This window comes from Vidua chalybeata, chromosome 7, assembly GCF_026979565.1.
Source record: "Vidua chalybeata isolate OUT-0048 chromosome 7, bVidCha1 merged haplotype, whole genome shotgun sequence".
Taxonomy (NCBI): domain Eukaryota; kingdom Metazoa; phylum Chordata; class Aves; order Passeriformes; family Viduidae; genus Vidua; species Vidua chalybeata.
The window spans coordinates 32,384,387-32,408,672 of NC_071536.1; the positions used below are offsets into that span (position 1 = coordinate 32,384,387).

Below are 24,286 nucleotides of genomic sequence, written 5' to 3' on the forward strand. Positions count from 1 at the left end.
TAAATACTTCCACTAGGTCAGCTCTGTTAAGACTGTGCTTCTGCCCAATACTCAAGGGGAAAGAAAAGTTGCCTTTAAATAATCCTGGGTTACTTTTGTCTGTTTTTTTTTTTTATAAGCCCTAAATTTTCACTTCTAATGTGCTAGACAAAAAAGACTAATATGGATGTTTCTAAAGCAATTTACTACCTACCAGTCCTCTTTTTAATTAGGCAGAGAATAGACTTATTCTGACACCAATTTCAGGGCACGCTGCAATTCTCTGCAGCTTCACTGCTAAAGCTAGGTGACATTTTAGGAAGGAAGAGTGGGAAAACTGAAATTAAAGGTATACCAGATTAGCATTTTAATTTAAAATATATCCCTGAGTTATAAAAAAAAATACTGTTTTGTCATTTTCAAAATTAATTATTTCACTTTAGAAATGCTAATGCATTGTATGCAAAAATAATTTAAAAATGAAAGGCATCTAAATTATTAATTTAGATTAATATATAGATGAAACAAATGGAGACTAGTAGGGTAGACAATCAAGGCATTCCTACATATATTAAAGTATCAGTTCAGCATAACTGGTATTAATTACATTCATTTCTAAATTTTAAATCTTTACCAGCTCCTTTCTTCTGCATTTCAGGGATTAGTTTCACCACTTGAAGCTTTGATCTCTCATACCATTCCTGCACAGACTTGCACTTTTTTTCTGTCATCTCTTTTTCTGACTTCATTTATACCAAATCATAGAAATTTTTCTTTTGTTTTCCAGCTTTCTGGTTTATATTTCAGTTGCATCACATCACCTGTCCTGATTCAGAGGCCCTGCATGTATTGGACATGGTTCCTCATATGCCTGTGAACCATTAGTGCTTCTTATCTTACATCTGACTTCAGGAAAAAGAGAGGCAACAAAGCCATGTGGTGCCCCTTGCATACATCTCTTGACAAACTCCAGTAATGTTGCAGTTTTTAGCTTTCTCCTATTTTTCATTCTCCTCTACTCAAGTACCTGGCCAAAAGCTGTGTGTTTGAGAGGAATTTTGTTTAAAGGCCTGCCAAGAAACAAGAGGGCTCTTATTACTGAATGATTCATCAGTGCAAAACTTGTTTTGGTCCTGCTGGAGTATTTTGTGTGATGCAGAGATAATTGCCACTGTTGTAAAATATTTTCATTGAGAACAGTTGACAGAAAACACTGCACAGAAAGCGATCTGTCAGCTTTGTTGTTTGGTGAATCATAATATGTTGTATATTTTGACTTTCTTTTTGTTTGAAGTAGCTCTGTGAAGGTTTAAAAAAACACATCATTTTCCTCAATTTGTATTTTGAAATACAAAGGTAGCATTTTATAGAAGAGGTTAAAAGTTGCTGGTTTTTTTTTTTCTACTTCCCACATTATTAAATACTTTAGAGAAAGGAGCAACATATAAGTAACATGTACATTTATTTTGGGGACTAAAATATTTTGGTTTTAAAGGTGACAAATGGTTGGAGATAAGTTCTTTCACCTTTTGAAAGCTAAATTCTTTCACATTCAACCACCAAAATCAGGTGTTTTAGTGAACAGAAAGTTCATATGGGCTTGGAGCATGGGAAATGTTGAAAACTGGGAAATATAACCATTTTAATAGTAATTTTTGCAGCTACCTCCCTTCTCTGCCACCCATGAGGTTGAGTCCCTTCCTTAGCACATACAAGCCCAATGATGCAATGTGCAGTGATGAGAGTTTGTGTTTGTAACACAATTGCACATGATATTTAATTCCTGTATAAGTCTTTTCTGCAGTTTTGTTTGTAGAGGGCTGAAGAATGGTAGAGTCAGCAGCTCTGGAGCCCTTAATGCACTTCAGTGGCAGTGGTCAGTATGACCAAGTCATAGCAAACATTTGGCAGGCTACATTTTGGAAACATAACTTCTAGAATCTCTATCCTATAACATGTACTGTCTTCTTCATACTGACGCTTTTCCTGACCCTTTCTTTTTCAAGAAATTAATAGGATTTTAAATAAAGGGTGAGTTTGATTCTCTCATCCCAGGCCCTTTGTAATCCAGTGCTAGGATTTCTCTCTGTTGTGTGTTGGTTGATGCAGGTAATTGACTTCTAAGTTGTTTCTTCAAAAGTCTGTGACAAAATGTTTCATAAACAAATAAATGAGCTGACTGCAAGAACTCAGCATATTAAACCATCTTCAGTGCTTTTACAGTAGGTCTAAAAGTCAGAACCTGAAGACCAAATACAATTGTCTGAAGACAATGTCCTGTTCTGCTCTGATCTTCTTGGCATATGGCCCCTGGTTACTGCATTTGATTTGTGGTAATGGTTGAAAACTTTAGAAAACACATGGAAAGTCCTCTCTTCTTCTGCCTAAATTCTACTCCAGAGCCCTAGGAAATGCAGGTGGCCACTGTGGCATTCCCATAAGCTCTACTTGGATTTTAAAGCATAGCTTCATTCTGTAAGGACAAAATAAGCTCCAGGGTTGTTATTTGAATATCAGATATATCCTTGAATTTGCTGTTCATAACATCTTTGTGAATGCAATATGAAAAGAAATGTTTGAAATTAAAATGTTCCTTCAGCTTATATGTTCTCTACAGCTGCAAACAAAGACAAAGCACATTTTAATTATCATAACTGTGTATATATACATATGCATATTCTTATGTATACATATGTAGGTGTACCTACAGTAAATTTGTTTTTCTTTTTCAGGTGTATGCTGAGAGTTCTGGACTCCTTTGGGACTGAGCCAGAGTTTAACCATGCCCATTATGCCCAGTCTAAAGGCCACAAGACACCATGGGGAAAGTGGAACCTCAATCCACAACAGTTTTATACAATGTTCCGTAAGTACCTCTGTGCTTATAAATAATGTAGAGCTTTAGAAAGGAATGCTGTCATTGAGAAGATTTTTTTCATTATGAAAGACAAATTCACAGTTTAATAAAATGCAACTGCTAAATGGGAAGAATTTTGTCAGTGTCTGTAGACTGTGCAAAAGCTCTGTTGTGCTTCCACCTAGCAATGAGAAAATAAAAATATTGAGGTAATATAAATAGTGGTAGGGAACTTTATGCCCTGTGTACCTGTGGAAAGTGGTGCTTGGCTTTTCCCTCAAGTATCAGGCAGTTTGGTTTTGTTACTTTTGCTTTCTCTAATATTACTTACTATGAAGCAATAGATCTTTGAGGAACTTGCTAGGTTACATTTTTATAAACTGCACTCCTGCATTTCATTGTGTTGAACTGAAGTTTGGAATTATGTTAGCTATAGTGCTGTATTTTGGCTTTGGTTCCTCAACAGCTCAGCAGCACTATCCCTTCACTGCTTCTTTGTGTTCAGAATTAAAAAATGGCCTCTCAGCAAAAATTTTTTGTCGCTACCTTTTTATGGCTTTGTAAAAAATTTTACCTGGCTTGTTTTCATATTGTGAGTATTTATCCTCAGGTAAACTGACTAACATTTATTTGCCAGCAGTGTACAAATCTATTGTAAAACAAGTAGTAGATTTCTGCACTGCTGTAGATCTTTCAAGCATCAATAAATATTGTTTGAAGTGACCCCAGCCAAACCTAAAAAATAAACAAAACAGACACAAAAAAAAGGTACAAATCCTCTATAAATTGGGTCAGATTAAATGATTAGTGTGACCTGGTCTATACCTAGTCTATGGCTTTATGGCAGTAGGTTCCAGAATCAAGGGATCTGTCTCTTGGCTGCTGTAGCAGTAATTCAGGTGTGTTGTCTCTGAAAGGTGCAGGGTCACAGCTGCAGGGCAAGGGAGGCTCAGGGCGGTGCCTTCTGCTGGGTGCAGAGGCTGCTCAGCCCAAAGCTGTAAGGAAACATTTCATGGTGCCCAGCCCACCTCCAGAGTTTGGTGCTGGTCCCTGTCTGACATTGAGACCAGGGCTCTGTTCTCTCTCATCAGCTTTCATCACACAATCTTTGAAACTTTCCTGCATTTCACAGCAGAATTACACATGCTGCTGTCGGGTTGACACGCTTTTGATTTCAGTTGCCCTGTAAAATTCTTGAGAGAGGCATATTTTGTCTGTCAACATTTGCTGTGCAAGTTTTTCCAGAGAAATATAAGTGAAGGTTGTTCAAGAGATAAAAGGCTGCATTCACAGTTGTTGGGAAGCAAGTAACAAAACATGTGGTGGTGAAATGTGACTTGAAAGTGGTTGCAGAGTTTGTGTCTGGATATTAGTAAGCAGAGCTTGTTTTGTATCCACATTTGCTAATATTTATTGGTTTATGTACTAAATGGAAAGGGACTCAATTGTGCTTTAAGTTGTCCAGCTGTTGGGAAATTCAGCTGTGAAGTCCTGTTCAAGGTAGCAGCAAGGGGGATGATGCACTCAATGAAAACAGCTGGATGAACACTGGTGGTACAGCTGTGTGCTGTGTGTGCACTGCTCAGTCCCACTCCATGAAATGCAGAAGAAAGTAAATCTTCTCTCTAGAGATCTCTGTTGTGGCAGTACAGACTGCCACTGGTACAGTCTCTTGTGCAGAGAAAATTGCTTCATAATGAATTTTCCAAAGAGTATGACTGTATTGGAATTTTAATAAATAACCATTTCCAATTTTTACTGCTGGAAATGACTGTGGATTTTCCTCTGCAGGAAAAGGGGTAAATAGATTGCAGGCAAACTAATTCTGAAACATGAGTGATTTCAGTGCTGTGGATTATTCAAGGATTTTTCTTTTTTTTTTTTTTTTTTTCCTTACAAGGTGCAGAAGAGTCAACATGTTTTGTGATATTTAAAGTTTATAGTTGTTGTTTTATTCTCTGCCGCAGAGATAGCACCATCTTTATGGGGTTGTGATTAAAAGTGCACATTATGCATCAGTAAAGATTTTATGGCAGATTGGAACCCTGGACAGCTTCCCAAGATCCCCAGACTCTATTATGTTTTGAGAACTCTGATTATAAGGGCAGAAAATTATCCTGAGCAACAAGCAAGCCATATTCAAACCTGTGGCATATTACCAAGTGCTTGACTGTTCTCTGAGTTTCCCAGAAGCATGAGAGCTTTTCCCCCTTTTTATGTTTTCCATGTTTTTAATTCAAATACCTTCACGCAAAATAGCAGCACTGGTACTTCTAATAGTGCGTGATCTTGCTTAAAAATCCATCTGAGTGCTGCTTCCTGTCCGTGATGTTTGAGGCACTGAATTCCACCAGTTAGTTCTAAGTGCTAACTTTAACAAAGGTTTATTTTTCTTTCGAGTGTGTACTGCCTTGCCTCTCCTTTCAATGCAGTCTCTCATCCAGAAATATGAAAGGATGGAAAAATGCCCCTTTTCAGACATATTTGAAATGTGCTGTTTGCTAAGTAAAATTCTAAAAAGTCCTTGGGTCTAAGTGGGTGCCTGGCTGTTGCTGAGGCATTTTTTGTGAAAAAGAGTAATTGTCATTTGAAAGACTAAATGTAATGGCAGAGGGACGTGTACACTGTGTATGGTTTCTCTGCTCTCCCGCATTATCCACTTGGCTGATTTTTCAGGAACAAAAATGCAAAACCTCATAATTGCAATAGAATTTTTTTTAATAACTCTAGTAGAGGTTTAGCATTGCACATATCGAAAATGCCTGGGGCGTTGTCTTTGGATTTAGAGTTTTTTGTTTTGTTTTGTGTTCTTAAGCTTTTCAAAATGTGATTAATTGTTAGCTTGTGTGCCAGAATTCAACAGGAGGCCTAAAGAGGAGATCCTGCTGTTTATTGCAGGATCTTTCTTCTTCTATATGCACTTGTGAGGCTGTGGCACTTCTAAGGCACAAACCCCCCTCATGTGTTGGAATAGTTTTTACATAGTAGGGATGGATTTCTACCTGAAGCATTGAGTGTTGGAGTCCATCACTGGAATTAAACACCCAGTCTACAAAAAAAAAAAAAAAAAAAAAAAAAAAAAATCCAAAACAACAAAACCCCTTACTTTTAATGAGCCTAAATATCTCTGTCTTTATAGGGGGGAGAGCAGTGATTGGCACTGCTGGAAAAAAGACCAACAGGGGCTAAAATTAATATTAAAAACTATGAATAAATTGCATATCCTTTGCACACAGATTGGGGTTTTTTTTTTGCCTGGATTGGACTGAAAAGAGTTTTGCTGACTTCATGTGCCACATTTAAATATTTTATGATCACTATATCTGGGTGAATTAGGCAATGCAATTTGTATTCTGATTTGACTAGTGTGACTTGGTAGGGCAGTAATTAGCACGGGTACATAATACACAGAGAGTTGGGTGGTTGGTGTTGGTAATTCCAGTGTAGGAGGTGAACCCAAGAAATTTGCTAGAATTTATTTATGCCATTGAGCAACATTCATTTTTGCTTGCATCTTTGCTAACAAGCATAAATTCAGGGGCGTTTCAAACTGTTGGTATTTTATCTCTGAGATTTGTCAAGCTGGATTTCTTCTGTTTCTTTTATCTCTAATAATAAAATAAAGCTTAGCACACAGACAAAAAAGATCATTACCATTGGACTCAGTCCAGCTGCAGAGTTTTTATTATCAGAAACAAGACAGAAAATAGCTGCTTACTCCAGTAGGCATATGGAGCAGGAGTTAAAATTAATAAAAACTATTTTGGATAATAAAGCAAGCAAATGTGTCTTTCAGTACTAATAAGAAAGAGGTGATCAGTTGCATAATATGTTCCTTATAGCTTCTCTTCTGAAAACATTCACTCTAATGTAGCATTGACCAATATTTTCAAAGGTGCTGAATCTGCTCTGTTTCTCACAGCTCACACTCCAGATAACAGCTTCCTTGGATTTGTGGTAGAGCAGCATCTGAATTCCAGTGACATTAAACACATTAATGACATCAAAAGGCAGAATCAATCTCTCGTTTATGGCAAAGTAGATAATTTCTGGAAGGTGAGTTTTTTTTTATACTCATATGCTTGAGTAAATTTATGTTGATCAATAAAATAAAGCATAATTTGAAATTTGAAAGTGTCTCATCTGTCTAAACCCATTAAATTCTATTTCTGGGAACAAATGTATTTGAATAATTAAATCGAACATTTTGACGTCTTTCTGTTAGAGAAACTTCTGTCTAGATTGATGTGGATCCTTTGCTATTTCTGTACACCTTTCTGGTAGAATAAAAAATATAGGCTTAATGTCACAATAATTTTAGAAAATGCAGAAAGCTGGTAAACATAATGGAAAATTTAAGGTGTGAACTTTCATTAATCATAAGCAAACCTGTCTTTCAATTACTTCTGTTCTTATATCTACAATAAAAAATGGGCTGCATTTTGAGATGGAAAGCCTGTTTCACTAAAGGCTTTAAAAGTGTGCAGTCTCATTTTATCTACCTGTCATAATATCGGATTCTTTAATATTGCCATTATTGTATTTTCTCTCATCTGCAGATGAGAGCAGCAGAATAACAACACCAAGATTTGGTGATGTTTTCACTAAATTAAAGTATGTCGTGTTTTTAAGTCATAGTGGTCCTTTTTTTTTTTCAGTCATTATCCTTTTCTGTGGCTCCTTCTTCCAGGCTGCCACACCTGGGAATGTCTGTCTCATGCACTTTTCAAAGAGATTACTTACTCTGGATTTCTTCCAAGTTACCTCCACCTCTTTGTGCCCAAATATTCTGCATGCCTGTATCCTCCTTATCATGGACTGATTAAGACAAAAACATGGCTTTTTGGGAAAGAACATCCAGTCTTGATTTTTTAATAGTACACAATGGAAAGCCCACTGTTTCCTCTGGTGAAGTCCTCCAATAATTGCCTTTTCTGTTAAGACTTTGCATTATTTCTGGTACAGATTTCCATATGGTTGTTTCCAGTCTTAGTAGCAGTTATAAACTTTCTCGACTGGACTGATGATGTTTGTGTTCTGTTGCCCTGTAGGAATATATAGGTTGAGGTCAAAGTAACCCACAGTCATCTCCTGAAAAGCCTGTATATGCTGAGCCCCTGAGAGCTTTGTGCTTTCTAATCCTTAAGAGTTTTCACATGTCTGTTTTCTCTGAACCTTCTCAAGATTATTCACATTCCTCTTGAAAAGTGAGTGTTTGCAAAGGGCATGTGGGTCATACCAGCATCAAATCAAAAAGGAAATACTGTCTCATTTTTAGACAGGTCCCCTTTTCACCATTAGGAACTCTCAGCCAAGACCTTTGTATTATTTTTTAAAGTGCTGCTTTTCAAGTCACTGCTGTATTTTATCAGTATCTCCTATCTTGTTTTTTCCAAGATGTTTGATTTGGTATCTGGCCATATTAAAATGTGTCCTGTGTGCTGGTAACATCGAGCAGATTAAAGCTGTAACTTGCAGATTGTAACTGCAGTCATGCCCATATGCACTCATATATAAAGTGCAAATCACTGCAGCTAGACTTTGAATCAGTTACAGTGTGGGATTTCTTATCTGGAGCGATAAAATCCAATTCTTGTGATCAAGAGAAAGCCTGAACTAATCTTGTGTCTGTGTAATTTGCTTATTTCATGTTTCTTTCATTTTCCCTGTTCAGTGCTCTTTTCATCTGCCACCACGACTTGTATGGAACCAGACTAATCTATTTATCCTGCTCCTGTTCTTTCTGCTGAACGTGGCCAATTAATGAGAAGTGTAATCTGCACAGAGTACATGTGTCACTGCTGGGGCTGATCAGTCATTAGAGGAGCACAGTGCGGAGGGGAGAGCGTTCCTGGCCCCAGACTTTGGTGCTTTTGGGGAATCAATTGTTTATTTTAAACCAAGCAGGCTGAAGTGGGACTGAAGTATGCACAGGACCTCTTCTCCCTGGGGCTGTATAAACCACCATGGCTTTACATAGCCATGGATATGGGTTCTTCTGTGTGCCTGAGCCCAGTGACATCCATCCCATCCCACAGTGGCCAAGTGTGGGTGCACCTCCTGAGGTCAGGAAGGATGTGTGGTGCAGAGAGTGTAAGACCAATCTGCTTTGTTTCCCTCTGATAACTAAATCCACCCCAGGTGGGTTGAGGATAACAAAGAGGAGGCTCTAAAGAATTTTGCCACATTTCTAAAGGTTATCTTTAGAGGTAAGCTATGAAGGGCAGCATTTACCAAGTTTGGGAAAGTGTTTGTTGGGATAAAAGGTTTGGGGTTTTGTTTGGGATTTTTGGCAGTACTAAGGCGTAAAGAGAGTCCTATCTATGCCGAAATGGGGGGGGGGGGGGGGGAAGAATTGATAAAATGTGTGTGAAACCCATAATGCTCTCCATTATCTAAATTTGCTTTAATTACAGACCATTTCAATTAAAAGAGAATGTTTGTAGCCTTTCATGTTGCCTTAGCTCTGGTTTCTAAGTCTTTTCTCTGTTCTTCTTCCTGCAATTTACTGTTATACTTTCCCACTAATTTGACCCTTAATCCTAGAGAAAGTAAGATTTATTTTCCAGTACTTGCTATTTCTTTCTTTTTTTTTTTTGTTTTGTAGGTTGCTGTGAGAGAAGTCAGAAGGTTGCTTGTATCAGAAAATACAATTTTCTGACATCAATGCATAACATAAGTGTATGATGACTGCTTTAGTATTTTGTTGTAGTCTATTGGACCAAATATTGAAAACATTTGTATATTTAGAGGCAAAATAATGTGTGAGTTTCTTCCTAATGCCACTTGAAAAGCTAGGCATTCTCCTTAAATATATACTGCCTGCACAGCAACTTTTGAAGAGCTGCATTGGAAATGGTTACCTTTAGCTTGTTCTCAATGGCAAAGCACATCACTGAGGCTGTTCACACTAATGTTCCCTTTATAGCTCCAGGGAACATGTGATGAAATGTAATTTCCTCATCATACACCCTCTTGCATGGAGTGGGAGGAAAGTCCCTTCCTTCTGGTCTGTTTTTGTACTTCATGTTTAGGACTGTACTTTGGATAAATATTTCATTTCAACTATTAAACTAAAAGAAAAATAAGTAAAGGGACAGAAGTTCCTTCTCACCTTTTCTCCACACGGTCAGTGCACTCACAGACTTGTCTTGTGGTCGTTCTATTTTATGTTTCTCCAAATGTGCAGCAGCACTGGGGGCTTCTCAATTGATCAAAATTGATCAATTGATCGATTTGAGCTCTGGGCTCAAACCCTAGAGCCTGCACCAGGAGCACTGTCCTGCCTTATGCCACAAATCTAATAAATTGGAATGAGCCAGACATTTAGCTCAGCAACATTTCTGAAATTCACCATTTCCTTCTGGAAGCAGTATGGATCAGAAACAAGTCAGTCAAAAATGAGTGCAGTAAATAAGCATACAACTTTAAAGGCTTATTCTTTAGCATATATTATGAAAGCTAGAGTTTAAATTATTATGAATGAAGAAAAAAAAAAATCTACTTTTTTCATTAATATTTACCTGCCAGTGATCAGCTTCTTACTTTGCAGAACTCTTCAGCAGCAAAATGAATTGCTGAGGTCTTACAGTACTGATTAACACAATCACCTACTGTTACTTGCTTAGCACAAGATGAACACAACCTTTTCTTCCTCTGGTCCCACTTCCTACTTGGATCTGTACCCCTTCACTTTTCTCCTTCAGCACCTACAGTGAACAAGGATGTCTCCTTGGTTCTGGAAATTTCCATTCAAAGGGCAGGAAATTGCTGATTAGGTGTTGGTGTGCATTGCATGACAATGAAATTGTCAAATCTTGGGAAAACCTCGGTGGTTAAAAAAATCCCAAACCTTCATGGATGAAAAAGATGAGGATAGGGGAGTGGGTAAGGTTCTTCAAGTTCTGCCAGAAATCCTAAACCTTCACTGAGATGTTTTACTCATTCTTTGTGTGAAGAATTTATATTTGTGCCAATGTATGTTTTATTCAGAGATATATGGTGCCTAAAAAAGAAACTATAAATGGGCATTCAGGAAGAGCAAGAGCATGGCAAAGTTATATAATACTTCCCTTGAAAATTCTCTCTTTCCAGCTTTTCTAATTCAGTGTATTTCCTGAATCTGTTTCTCTGTTGATAAACTGTCTCTTCACACATTATTGAGATCTCAGTAAGAGGTGATTTCAAAGTGTTTGATTATGAACCTATGCAAACTTGGTTTTGCCTCTGCAGCTTTTTCTGTCATTGAGTCCCTCAAATCTATGACCTGTTGCAGGAGAAAGAGTTAACTTGGGCATTTTCCTAAACCTGTCCCCTATGAGCTTTGTTTGGATTTCTTTGTATAGGACATTTTGAATTGTCAGTCACTATCCACATTCTTTATGCCAACAATGGGTTTGTAAACCTCCCTCATATTCTGACAAGCTGTCGTTTTCAAACTGAGGAATTGTTAAAGCATTTCTTGCAGATTTCTGTGTGTGGCAGTGGAAACTGTCCTGTGTCTTGGATCCTTCTTACTCCTCTCAGAACACTGTCCAATGTTTTCAGGTTTTTTTTGAGAAAATGGACCAGAAATGCAGCAGTGTGAGAGGAGGGAGAGAGAGAATTGTTTTTACAGAATAGTTCAATAATATTATCTTTATTTCTGAATTTCTTTCCAAAAAAATCCTATCATTTCCTTGGTTGGTGAGTGGACTGACTGCTGCTGAACAGTGGACTGATTTTTTTCATGGGCCATAATCATGTGTTATTATAATGCAAAGTCTTCATTCTTGAGTGACACTGGTTAGCTCAGGGGTTTCTTTCCACATTTGAAGTGAGGACTGGTTTTCAATATTTCTGTCACTTAAGTTACCAAACAGGTTTTATTTCTGTGAGAAGAAGTCTATGCAGCAGTAGGGGAAGATGTTGGAAAATACTTTCAACTTCAGCACATAGTTTATGATCCCCATATTCATGGTTAGTGCTGAGTTTTGTACCATACAGTGCTTAGTACCAATGCCAGAGATTAATGTGGCCTTGTGTTAACTCCCTGTGTCTGAGACTAATAAGTCTTGTGCCAGCTAATGCCTCCTTGTTTACTTGTATTAGTGATTAATATGTACTGGCTGCTATCTTGGTTTTGAGAACAAGGATTGTGTGTTTGAGAAAAGAAGGATAAGAGAAGTACATTATGACTTGATGACATATTTGAGATACTCTCAAGGAGAAAAAATTCATCAAAAGAGCCAGAACCATATCGGACAAGTCCATAGCAGTAATTAGCACATGTGCCTGTATTCAGGAAATGTGATGAATATGCATTAATTTCAGGAATATAACCTGGTCTCTTAAGTTTTTGAGCATGCATGCTTTGAGAGAATTCCCCATGAATCCAGTGCTGCTAATAAAGTAATGCCAGCTTTGTAACCTGACTAATTGGTTGGAGAGTTTATTTCCTGGGTTTTTGTGACAGAATTTATCAGATGGTTTCTTTTCTAGTCTCTCTGTCCTTTAGATTACTGAGGGGGCTTTTTCAAAAGCTTTAAAATCCCAGGTGTTCAATATTATGATATTTTTATCCAACATTTTGAAGTTAGAGTTTTGTTGCTGTGAATAATGACAGCATACTTGTGTCACTTCTCTGTTCTCTTTCACATGATGACTGTTCATTCACAAGAGTGATTCCCAATCTCTCCCCAAGAGATTTAATTCCTTTAAGAACTTCAGAGAATTCCTACAAGCTGATTGGCTTCTTTAGAAAATGCTACCAGTTTGGTGAGAGAGGATTTCCTTGGACAGGAAGAATTGTAATTGTCATTTTGATGGGTTTATGTGGTTACATAGTTAACTCTTTATTTAAATTTCAGATTACTTGCTCAGTATAGAATTTGTACTTACTAGTCATGAATCACTGATTCTTCTCCACATTTATGAATTCAGGGCAAATTCAGATTTATAAATTTGAAAGTTTCATATTTGACTTTGAGGAGACTTAATCTACTCTTTGTGATTTACCCCTGTAAAACACTGTATGCATTTGAATCTCTTAATATTCCCCAGGCTTTGTGCACTCTTCTAGCTCCCTGCTAGACAGGATTTTCATTATTCAGGCATGTCTTGAGAAGTCTTTGAGAGGATGACAGTTCTCGAGCAGAGATTATGTTTGTGTCACAATCTTGATTGTCATACATTGCATGTACACTGAATTTTGGCTTACTTTTGACTTGACACTTCTACAGATAAGCACTCAGATGATGGGACTTCTCTACAGTATGCATTTAGGATACACAAAGATGTACTTTTCTGAATTACATTTGTCAAGCTTTATAAAACCATTGCCTTCTGAATTTTTCAATGCAAGGAAGTGAGGCTGGATATATGGGCTGTTTTATATATGTTTTGTAGTCTGAACTTTCAAGCCATAAAAATGTTGAGGACTCTGAATCAAGCTCTTCTCTAATGCAGTTGGCCTGTAGTGATGCTTAATTTCATTCAGTACTGAAATTTTAGTGTTCTGTAAGGGCACCCAAATGGTCCAAAACTGCAAAATACTGTCATTACCTTAGACTGGCAAACTGTTGGTAAAGCAGAGTTGTTAATTACCACCAGCTACTACACCGATAAAACTAAAAGCAGAGTTTCGTTCTTGATGAATTGTGTTTCCACCACATATTTTTGTAGCTTTTATATTTAAATTTTGTAGCTTTTATATTTAAATTTTTTTAACTTAAAATTTCACCTCTTCATACTGTGTCTTCTTGTCAACGTTGTCCTAGGTAAAGACTTATCAAACAGTTGTCACTTGATTTCTTTGATGAGAAAGGCCTTATCATGATGCTTTGAAAAGTAGGAGGAAATGATTGATGAACAGTAATAGCAGTTCTACAGTCAGTGATCAACAAAAAGTACTTTTCTGAATGGCATGTTTATTTTAGCTGCTGAAAAATTGTTTCAGAAAAGGTTTGTGTAGCTGTTACTCACTGTTACATTTCCATTTGGATTCTGAGGAGAAATAATTTTTTAAAATGTGATTATCTTCCATCCTCTAAGTCTTAGGTTTGCAGTGTGGACAGCAGGGTGAGCAGTGCAGCCTGACACAAACTGCAGAGAATGTCAGGTTTGCATTAGTCCCCAGCAGCTCATGATCTTGTCTCTTTGAATCCAGCTTGGAGAAAGTAAAGTTCAAGTGGTTTAAGATAAAAGAATAATTGCTCCCAAGTGAGCAACTCAAAAAACAGATAAATAGTTGAAGGGATGTTAGTATTTTGTTTGCAAGACACATTTCTTGCTTTATTTACATGTAGCCTTTCTATTTATAAATGCCATTTTTGCACTCTCTTATTTTCTAATTCACTCTTTTTAATGTCTAGAATTTGATTATGTGTCCTGATCATTTTCTGAGGTGGCTTCCTCGAATATATACTTTTATGATCCAAAATAACACTTTTCTGCAAGGAATGTGGAAATTCAGGACTACATCATTGCAAAAATGTTAGTGAGCTTTAGGTAAAGTATAAGGTGCTAATAGTACTTTTTGGTACTTTGTAGATGATTATGAAAGCAGTTGATTTTGATTCAAAGTAATTAAGGAAATAAAAGAGTGAGATTTTGTTTGGATAAATTATCCATTCATTTGGATAATAAATCTTTTATTTGTGGTTTTAGACTCTGAATTGGGAAAGAAGTCAGTTATATGCCTAAGTACTATTCCCAGTTTTGGCTGTGCATGGTTAATGTAATTTTAAAATAGCTCAGTATTCTGTAAAAGGTTTTTAAAATTGTCATTGCAATCTTAAAAAGAAGTGCAATTTTAGACAATCTTGGTTTTGATCTTTCTAGCTGCTTGTTGCTCGGGGTTTGAGTTAGAGTGCATTTGTGTCCTGAGCCAGTAAAATCTGAGGCAAGTGCCTTGATGTTGTTGCTACAGGTGGATGGTGTCAGTAGCACCTGCTGCTTCCTTGCCTTCTCTTCCATTCAGAACCCTGAACACTCCAAAGTTCTGGATGTGTTAAAAGCCATGCAGACAGGATTAAGGTATCCCCTGGAAACAGGACCAGGCCACTCCTTTTATATTTCTCATGCTCATTTGCAAAGAAGTTCTAAATGGATTTTCTCTTGACAAAGTGTACAAGTCTCTCACAGTTTCTAATTATGGTATTTTAGCAGTTACATGAGGAGCATCTCTTACAGAGTAATTCAAATTTGAAGTAAAAAAATGGAACAAGCTTTTAGTTTTTTGAATAATTTGTGTTAATTAATAACAAGAGCAGCCACATGGAACAAGAAAGCATCTTTGTCTTTATCTGTTGCCTGTTTTAGGTAATATTTAGCCCAGGACAGTGTCTGGCTGGTGCAGCCTTGGCAGGGCTGCCAGAAGGGGCATTTAGGGGTGGCTCAGCCCATCCTGCCCAGCACAAGCAGGTCACCAGCAGAGCCATTGTTACACACATTAAACACCCTCTGCAACAATTAATTCAGCAAGGAAGATGTAAGAAGTAGCACTCATCCGCCTAGGTGTGACACCTGCTCCTCCAGGGCTGGAAAAGACAGGATTTTCACCACTCTACTTGTCCTTTGAGTGAACTTCAGTAAAATTGTTGGCCAGCTTTCACACAGGGCTGTGGAGGAACCGTGCACAGAATTTACATGACAGTAAAAAAACAGTGAGTGAAAGTAGAACTGGTAAAAACTTGCTTGCTGCCAAGAAGTAGAGCAACTTGTTGCCTGATTTTAGAGCTATTACTAAGACTATGTGCAAATATTGAGGGAAAGTCTTCTGATCTGTGTTGCAGACTACGTGTAAATACAGTCTTCAGCTAATTGCCTTGGAATGCCAGTAGTCTTCAAAACTCAAAAAAAAAACATATGGCATTGAAAATTAAAGTAATTCTTGTGTGAAAACTAGGATGGTGTACTATTTTTCCTTATTTTTTTTTTAATCCAACATTAAAGCCATTGCTCTTCTCTGGGTCTTTTCCAAAATTCTTTTAAAAATTCAGGTAGGCAGAACATTTGTAGGTCTCTCATGGAACTCAGACAGTGGTATTTAGATAAAGGAGTGTGTTCAGTTATTCAGTTGGCAAGACTTCATCTTACTAAGGTGACATTCACCTTTTTCTTCACAGAGAAGATAATTATTTTGCATCTTTGACCAAAACAGTGAAAATTTGATATTTCAAAATGGATTTTTAGTATTTTTAGGCCAAGTATTTTTTCAGCATGCTGAGATTACAGCTGTCTGATAGCATCCTGGTTTGTGTCCAATTAGAAATAAAGAGGGCTTTGCTATTGATTTCTTTATACCTCAACTTGAAACGAAAAAGCTGCCGTTTTCTTCCACTTTAGTAGAACACCAAACTAAGAAAGTAATGAAAGATCAAACATTATGGAAATCAAATAGGAATGAGTGAACTTCTTTCCCTGGCTTTTGTGGTACAGGAGATTGAAAAACCAGCTCTGATTAAATATTGCTGCTTCAAATTTGTAACAATTGAAAATATTTTTTCTTTTCCAGGATAAGAAGGCTTATCTGGATGTCATCCACACCTATATGGAGGTCCATGGAACTGTTCATGGGACAAGCACCATGTACATTCCTGGCTATGTAAAGAACCATGGAATACTCAGCGGGAGGGATTTGCAGTTTCTGCTGAGGGAAACCAAAGTACGTTTGTCGAGCAGGAATGGTGGCAAAAAATATCTCCAAGTAGAGGGTGTCTGAAGTGCCTGCATTTCACTCCTATGAATAAGCTCCTAATTTAAAAGCACTGGAAAAAAAAATTATCATGTGTGAAGGAGCTTAAGTTGTGTTCTGTGTGCCAAGAATACATTTTTCATCATGTCTGTTTGGTGGATTGACAGCTCATATTAGAAAATTGGGATGACAACCTACAGTCCCAATTAACAACCAGCTTGAGAAACAGGGATAAATGCATTTTTCATTTTCTTGAATGTGATATTCAGCTCAAGGAGATTATCAGCTGAGAATGTGCTGTTTTACATCCCTGAGGTCAAGGTTAGGTAACATCCAAAAGCTGCCCAGCCACGTGCTTGCTGTGCCCTGGCAGTGACTTTAACCCAGAGCGACCCTGCTCTCAGGGAGGAAAGCAAAGCTGCCCTTCCTCCACGTGCCATTCTTGTCCTTCCTCTGCCTCTGAGAGTGAGCTCAGGAGCGTGGCTTTTTGTGATGTGCTTTGCCTGTGGCCCCAGAGTCAAGGCAACCCAAGATGAGGGACAGGATATACATGGAAATAAACTTTTGTCCCCACAGTTTTGCTGGGATTCTCTGCCCTTCCCATAATCTTTGTGGCACTTTGTAGCATTAAAACGCTTCAGTAGATTATGTTTAAATAGGATGTTTAACTTCAAGTTGGTGAAAGAAGGGGGTTGTGTGTTTAAAATTAGCAAAGTCTGTGGAAGTGCACCACTGCTGATAGTTTCTTGCTGTGCACTTCCACAGAAAAATCTTTAAAAAAAAAAAGAAAAAAAAAAAAAAGCAAGCACCTCTTAGGCTTCCCACACATCTGCAGAGATCTCCTTTTTGAAGTACTTGGGAAAATGATGGTGATTTGACATCTCTGTGTGACAGCTGTTGGTAAATTATGAGGTTTTAAATGCAACCACTGTGTGTATGTGCTTGATGCATGCAGATACACATAATGTTGCATATTAAAAAGTCAACATTTGCTTTCATCATAGATAATCTGAGATTACACAGCTTTTACCTGTGTGGAGTATGAAGTCCCTGTGTTAATCATAATGTGGGAAGAATTTTGCCTGGTAATAACCTCAGGCATGAACAGTGACTACCTCCTAAAAAAACATGTTCAATTCACTGAAATAGTAAAATAAGCAAATGACTTTCTGTAGAATTACTGAGGTCCCTACACAAGTGCCAGTTCATAATAATAGTTATGTTTAACTAAGCCTTTCTCTAATTTTTTTATCATCTTGCATGTATCACATTAAAAAACTCGCTTTTCAGTATTAACTAGATGTCTCATCTAGTTGTTATTGGTTATATTTGCTGTGCTCTAAGATGCAATGTAAAGACATATTCAATTTAGGACAAATTCAAGTTGATACCTACATGTTACAGTTTAGTTGTATGGATTTTGTGACACAGGAGGGAGCAGACTACTTCCACTCAGATTTTGAGCAGTAATTGCAACATCAGATAGAAGAGACTGTTGGGATTGTGAAGTGCTCCTGAGATAGTAAATTGCTTATTTTTCACAAAAAGTATCTGGTGAAAAGCATGGATCTGTGTTGTATTGTTGTCAGAGTCCTAGAGTATTTCAGATTTTAATGATTTTTATTCTGTTGTTGGGCATTGGTTATGGTTAGTTTTTTCCTTCATAACATTGGGGAAAATAATTTTCAGAATTTGCTGCATTTCTTAGTAGATGGTACAGAGAAAATCATTGATGTGTTTCAGAACCCCATAACGGGAAGTCAGGGTTTTAAAAATTACATCTGCAAGCAGTATTTTTATATGGCTTTGCTGAACTTACGTTAGCGGGTTTGCAAATGACAAAAGCTGTTTTCCTTTTAAGGAAATTATTAATTTAGGATACAGCCAGGCTAACAAAACTTTGCCCTGATGATAAGCTGTTAATAGTCCATCTGCCTCTCCTAATACATAAGTATTGTCAGGGAAATGAGAGTGCAGTGTATTTCTGATTTTGCAACGAAATTAAATTAAATATGGCTTATTGCATCATGCATTTTGCTTATTATTCCTGCCTAATACAGTTTCAATATATCTAATTGAACAGAAAAAGTAAAACAGCAGCATCCTGGCATTGAAAGTGGAAACTGAGATCTCCCATCTCATTTTTTGGACTTTTCAGTTGGAGGGGGATTGGGGTAGGTGGGTTTTTGGAGTTTTTTTGCTGGCTGATGCTTTGTATCTCATAGGTCCTCTGGCTCAGCATATGGTTACCTGTCAGTGTTGATCAACAGACACACTTGCTCCAAGTCTTCTTTCTGCCTGTATATTCACAGTTCCAGATTTTAATACCCTTTAAGAGGCAATATTTGAACACAGCTCAGTGTAAAACACTGCTCACCTGTCACCAGTGGCCATCTGCTGCCTATGTGGGTCAGTTGTGTTTATATCAGATGGATCATGGATTGAATTGCTAAAATAAGTGCAGGTTTCTCACAAAAATCAAGGTGACTTGAACAGGAGTTTTGTGCCCAGAGGAGCCCTGTGTGTGTGCACATGCACGCAGTGAAGTTCAGGGACACTTTTTAGTCATAATCCCTTTATTCACTAGGCAGCATGGCCAGAGTCCCCTGATGAATTAGTTATGGGGTTTTGTCACCAGACTATCCCTGTGCTGCAGGTGTGTGAATAATCAGGGCTGTAACTTCAGGCTGGAAAGCTCTGTGGGTGCAGTGCTCGTCTGGAGCATCGTGGGGAGACAGCAACCTTTGTCCTTAAACTTCCAGAAACCTTCAGATGTGTTGAGACCAAGGGCAAGAACGTCTGTCATTGGTTGTGATTTCAGCACTGTGTTAGCAGGTTTTTGTTAAGTCAGCTGACAAATGTTCTGGTTTTCAGAAAGGGAGAGTTAAATAATAATTTAACAAATCACATGATTCAGCCTAGTCAGAAGTGTCAGCTTATGCTGCACTGCTTCACTTTGTCCTTAGACAGCAAAATACCAGTAGGTGAGGGCTCAGTCCTGTGATTCTTAATCAGAGCTTTGCATTCCCAAAATGTCTTTGGTCCCTGCAGTAGGACACAGCTATTCCGGGCAGTGTGCAGCTGCCATTTCGTTCTGTGTGTGCTTTAAAGCAGCACATTTCAGAGGGAGGGAGTTCTGCAGGCAGGAGGGGCTGTTTGAGATTCAGCATGGCTGCTTCAGCTGTGTAGAGCATGACAAAAACGAGCCATGTCTCCAGTTCCTAATGAGGAGATGTAAAGCCATTCATCACGGTGGAGGAGAATGGGGTAGGCGAGCTGGCAGCCTTCCTGCCAACTCACAGGGCTCCTTGCCAAGTGGGCAGCTGGAGGAGTTGGACCAGGCTTTCTTGGAGGGACCAGTGTTGAATTCTTGAGAAATATTTCTCCTTTCGAGAAAGTTTCAGATGCAACTTTTTCCTTCAAGTCACTGGGAATTTTTCAGAGAGTTCAAATTCTTTTACTAAGTGGGTTTTGTGATTTCTGTATGGAGATTAATAAAAGTAGGAGCAACACCCTGCTTACACAGACACAGGCAAACAAACTTTGTTTTCATATTGCCTTTTATGAAGGAATATATATTTACATTTCATAAAATCAGCTGAAAAGATATTTACCTAGTGATTCTATTCTCAAGTTGTTTGAATCACAAAAGGATTGCCTTTTGCAGAAAGTATTTTGCAATATGGACCTTCAGCTCTAGGGTGCAGGTGCCTTCCCATGGTGGACTGGGTGACCAGACCTCCATCTGATGAGAAATTACCCTAAGAGCCATAGTCAGCACCTGCAGTGTTGGAGGCAGCAGTGTACAGCTACATCACAAATTAGGGGAAGCACAGTCTGGCCTAAATCTTCACTCTGTGGGACAGAGACTTGTCTTCCCCACAGCCTCATCTGTACTGAGGATGATGTTTGCTTCACTGGTACCTGAAAATGATTGGCTGTTTTTTCTACTTTTTTTTTTTTTTCCAGTTCTTTTTCAGTTGGTGACTTGCATACTCTTAGGAAGTACCTTGACAGATTGCTTTAGCCTTTCTGGAAATAACAAACTGCATGTAATTCAAAGGATTAGCAAATGAGAGCATTGTGAGTTACAGAAAAGGCCTGTGTTTTCTAATACTTGCTCTTTTAATCATAATGAATGTGACTTTCTTGAGGCATGTAAGATATTTCTGTTTTGCTCTGTATACCAGACAAACATACTGACTCCCTAACCAAGGAACAGTAATCGTAGAGAGACTCACAGAATGGTTTGGGCTGAAATGGACCTTAAAGATCATCTAGTTCCACCCCCTGCCATGGGCAAGGACACTTTATAAGAGCAGCTTTCTGGAGAAGGGTCTGGACTGAGTTTGGGACTTTCAGCTGGTTTGATGCTGATGTGCTGGAGGGTGATAGAAGGGCTGAAAGAAGGATTTGAGGGGCTGCAGGCAGCTGTGAGCCAGGCTGCAACCTCAGGCCACCAGGCAGCACACACACACCCTTTTCTAGGGATCAGACACATCCTTCTTTCTTTTTTCCTTCAAAGGAACAGTGCTGCTTAGAGGTGAGGTTGGAAAATGGATGGGAAACAGGTGGTAAGCTATTTATTATAGATTAAGTGATGGCAGTGCTCTCTGTGCTGCCAAAACATAAACCCATGTTTCTTTTCCCATGGAGCTTCCTCCCAAATAAATGGACCAGCCAGACACAGAACTCAGCAGTGCACAGCAGCAGTTTATTAAAAAAGTGCAAAACTAAGCAAACAACCCAGCATTCCCTATATAACAGACAAACACAGGATCATAGGAGGAATTAATACTTCACATAGGTTTAATTGCTGGTTCTCAGCTGGTTTTCTGCCTGAACTAAGGAGTAGTTTAAATAAATAATATTTTATGTGCAGACTGCATGAAATGGTTTCATGTCCTTCATTCATTATTTTCAACAGATTACCTTTTTTTGAATTCAGCCTCGTTTGAGATTATATGTAGTATGCATTTCTCTGACTGAAAGGTGGTATGATTTATGCCATATATAAAACCAGAATTTATATAATTTATCTTTAGTAGAAGTAGCTTCTGGATGTTTTTATTATCAGCCATTGGAGAGTTTCTGTAAGATGCATAAATCTGTGAGAGAGTTGAGAAACTTTTTGCAAGTAGGCAACTTCTTTAACCTGAATATTGAGAACTGAAATTACAATATTCAGCTCCATGCAGTGCAAATTGTATGTCCCCAGCTATGCTGAGAAGTGTTAACTTGCTTTTCTAAAATGAGCCAACTCTGAATTTATGCTGTTGTTGCCATGGGTTGGGGAGGATTGATGCTGCAATGCCTGTGCATGACAGGACTGACTACAGGTTTATACATCAATGTGAGGTTCAGCTCCTAGGAAGAGCCTCCAGCTGTGAATATTCTGTTACTGGGATTCATTTCTGTGTTGCAGAAGATTTAATGCAGAATAGTATGCCTTGACCTCCTTGAATATGTGTCCTGATTGCATGACTCTCATAGTTATGAAGGTTGTGCTTTATTTTCCTGTTAAAAGCAGTAGATATATATAGATATACAGCTATATATACACATTGTTTTGGAGCAGTACTGAGAAATTGCTGTTCCAACTCACAGCTTGTAGTTCTCCCTTTATATAAAAACATTTAAATGAAGATGAAGAATCCTATATTTAATTCAGGGGGTTTCATTATGTTTGGCCAGGAAAGGGGTCAAGATTTTTTTCAGACAACTCCAAAAAAATATTTAATGTGTTTTCACTGGAGCAGAGCAGTGCCTTTTCCAGAGCACCTGGAATCTCAGCTGGTGGAGGAAGAGCTTTGGGGTGGATTTTTGCTCCGGTTTCCCTTGGAGGTGTTGAACCCTCTGAAGCCCCTGCGGGCTCTTGCTGCCTCAGTCCAGTGTCGTGAGCTGCTGTTTGCTGCCACCTACCGTTTTAATTAGGAGGCTTAATTAGTGTACCAGGAGCGTGTTGTGCTGGCAAAGGTGGGAAGGTGGGAAAACACTGGTGCAGCTGTTCCTGGAGATTGCTGCTTTAGAACCTGTGCCTGTAGGAAAGCCCCAGCAGCTCCACTTCAACACCAATCAAACCACCAATTTTTCCCCCTGCCCAAGAAAAAGCCCTAAAAGGGTCTGTTGTTGCCTCAGCTCCATGAAAAACCACCTCAGCTCATTAGAGATGATGACTGTCAAATGTGTTTTACAGGACATTCCATTACTGCTTGGGTGGGAGGTGGTGAGCTGTTGAATTCCTCCCATTTTCTTCTTAGCATTGCATTTTCTTCTGGCTGGTACATTTAGAATGGGTTTTTGTTTCTTTTAAGCTAGCTCTTAGCTTTTTTGTGAATATAAATATCCCTTGTGTTGTGTTTTTCAGCTGTTTGTTGGTCTTGGATTTCCATATGAAGGGCCGGCTCCTTTGGAGGCTATTGCCAATGGATGTGCTTTCCTAAATTTAAGATTTAACCCACCAAAAAGTAGCAAAAACACAGATTTTTTCAAAGGCAAACCTACACTCCGAGAGGTAAGCTCTGTCAATCTTGATAATTTTTTGAATTGAAAATGCTTGTGGGTTTCCTTTTAGTAACAGAGTGTAGGAGAAGTTGCATTAATGTTCAGGGTTTATTGCCACAGGTGTGCAACTGCTTTTTTCTTTAGTCACTGAAGGGAGTATTAATCCTTATTTTTGTAGGACAATTAAAATGGTGTTGTTAGCACACTTCAAGCTTTACCTGTAGATTTGCTTTAGGTACATTCTGCTACTTCTTATTGAGGCATCATAAACTGAAGTTTCACTTGGAAACCTGATGTTCTGCCCAGGAACAGATCGTGTCATTTTGATACATCATTTGAAAGTGTTTTTATTTTGTTGAAGAAACAGACATTGCAGTGTACTGTGCAGGAAATAAATAGGTTTTTAAGTAAATTATAAAAAGGGCATTTGTGGGTAGTTATGTGTGTTTTGGGATTTTTTTTTCCTTCAGAAAAGACCTGTTCAAGGAACTGTTGAGTTAAGGTATTAATGGTCACCCACCGTGGTTGTGGTTAAATGCTGAAGACTTTTGCAGAACTGACTCTTGAAGAAAACAGGAAAACCAAACTCCAAGCTTTTAAAACAGTCAGTGTGTTTAGGCTCTAGTAGGGCTGAAGCTAAGTAAACTAACCCCTCATCCTGGCACTGACTTTGGAATATTTTTCTTTTATTCAGTGTAGGTAAAATTCAGCCTATACTTGTAAACATTTAATAGTCACAGAGCCATTTCTGACACAGAGCCACGTCTGTGGCCATGGCTTGCTCACAGGTGTACATACATATATTCTTTATGTATTTACATCAAGGGAAAGCTCTCAGGTAACATGCAGGTGATGAGAACCTTGCACAGCCACACTTCCCAATTCAGGTTATGCTTGGGCCATAGAAATTGTGTCCTGAGCAGCACCAGCTGGTTGATAAGTAGAAGAGTTTCCCATTTTCAATCAGGAACATGCAAAAAAATTCTTTATAATTTTATGATCCACAACTGTAATTGCCTTTCTTGTTATACACTGAATTCTTGTCCTCTACAAGCTGAAGCTTGCCTCTTCTCTCAGTCTGTGTTGCTAACAAAGGAGACAGGGAATAAAAGGGAATAAAAGCCTGTTTAAACTTCCTCCTTGGGCTTGACACCTTTCAAGACTTTTCTTCTGTGAGTGCCTCGGTTTTGGTCTCATTTCCAGTTGTTCTGTGCCCAAACACCATAAATGGTCAGTCTCAGTAAATAATCTGAACCCATCTAAGTGCTTCG

General features: G+C 38.3%; 1 protein-coding gene across 1 annotated transcript in view; it reads left to right on the forward strand.

Annotated features, from left to right (window-relative positions):
* MGAT5 (alpha-1,6-mannosylglycoprotein 6-beta-N-acetylglucosaminyltransferase) overlaps positions 1–24,286 on the forward strand; it is a 63,735-nt gene that overhangs the window by 32,441 nt on the left and 7,008 nt on the right. Inside the window, exons 9-12 of the mRNA XM_053948364.1 lie at positions 2,712–2,845; positions 6,759–6,892; positions 16,332–16,481; positions 22,879–23,025. Coding sequence (XP_053804339.1) covers positions 2,712–2,845; positions 6,759–6,892; positions 16,332–16,481; positions 22,879–23,025 — 565 coding nt within the window. The remainder of the gene's footprint in view (positions 1–2,711; positions 2,846–6,758; positions 6,893–16,331; positions 16,482–22,878; positions 23,026–24,286) is intronic.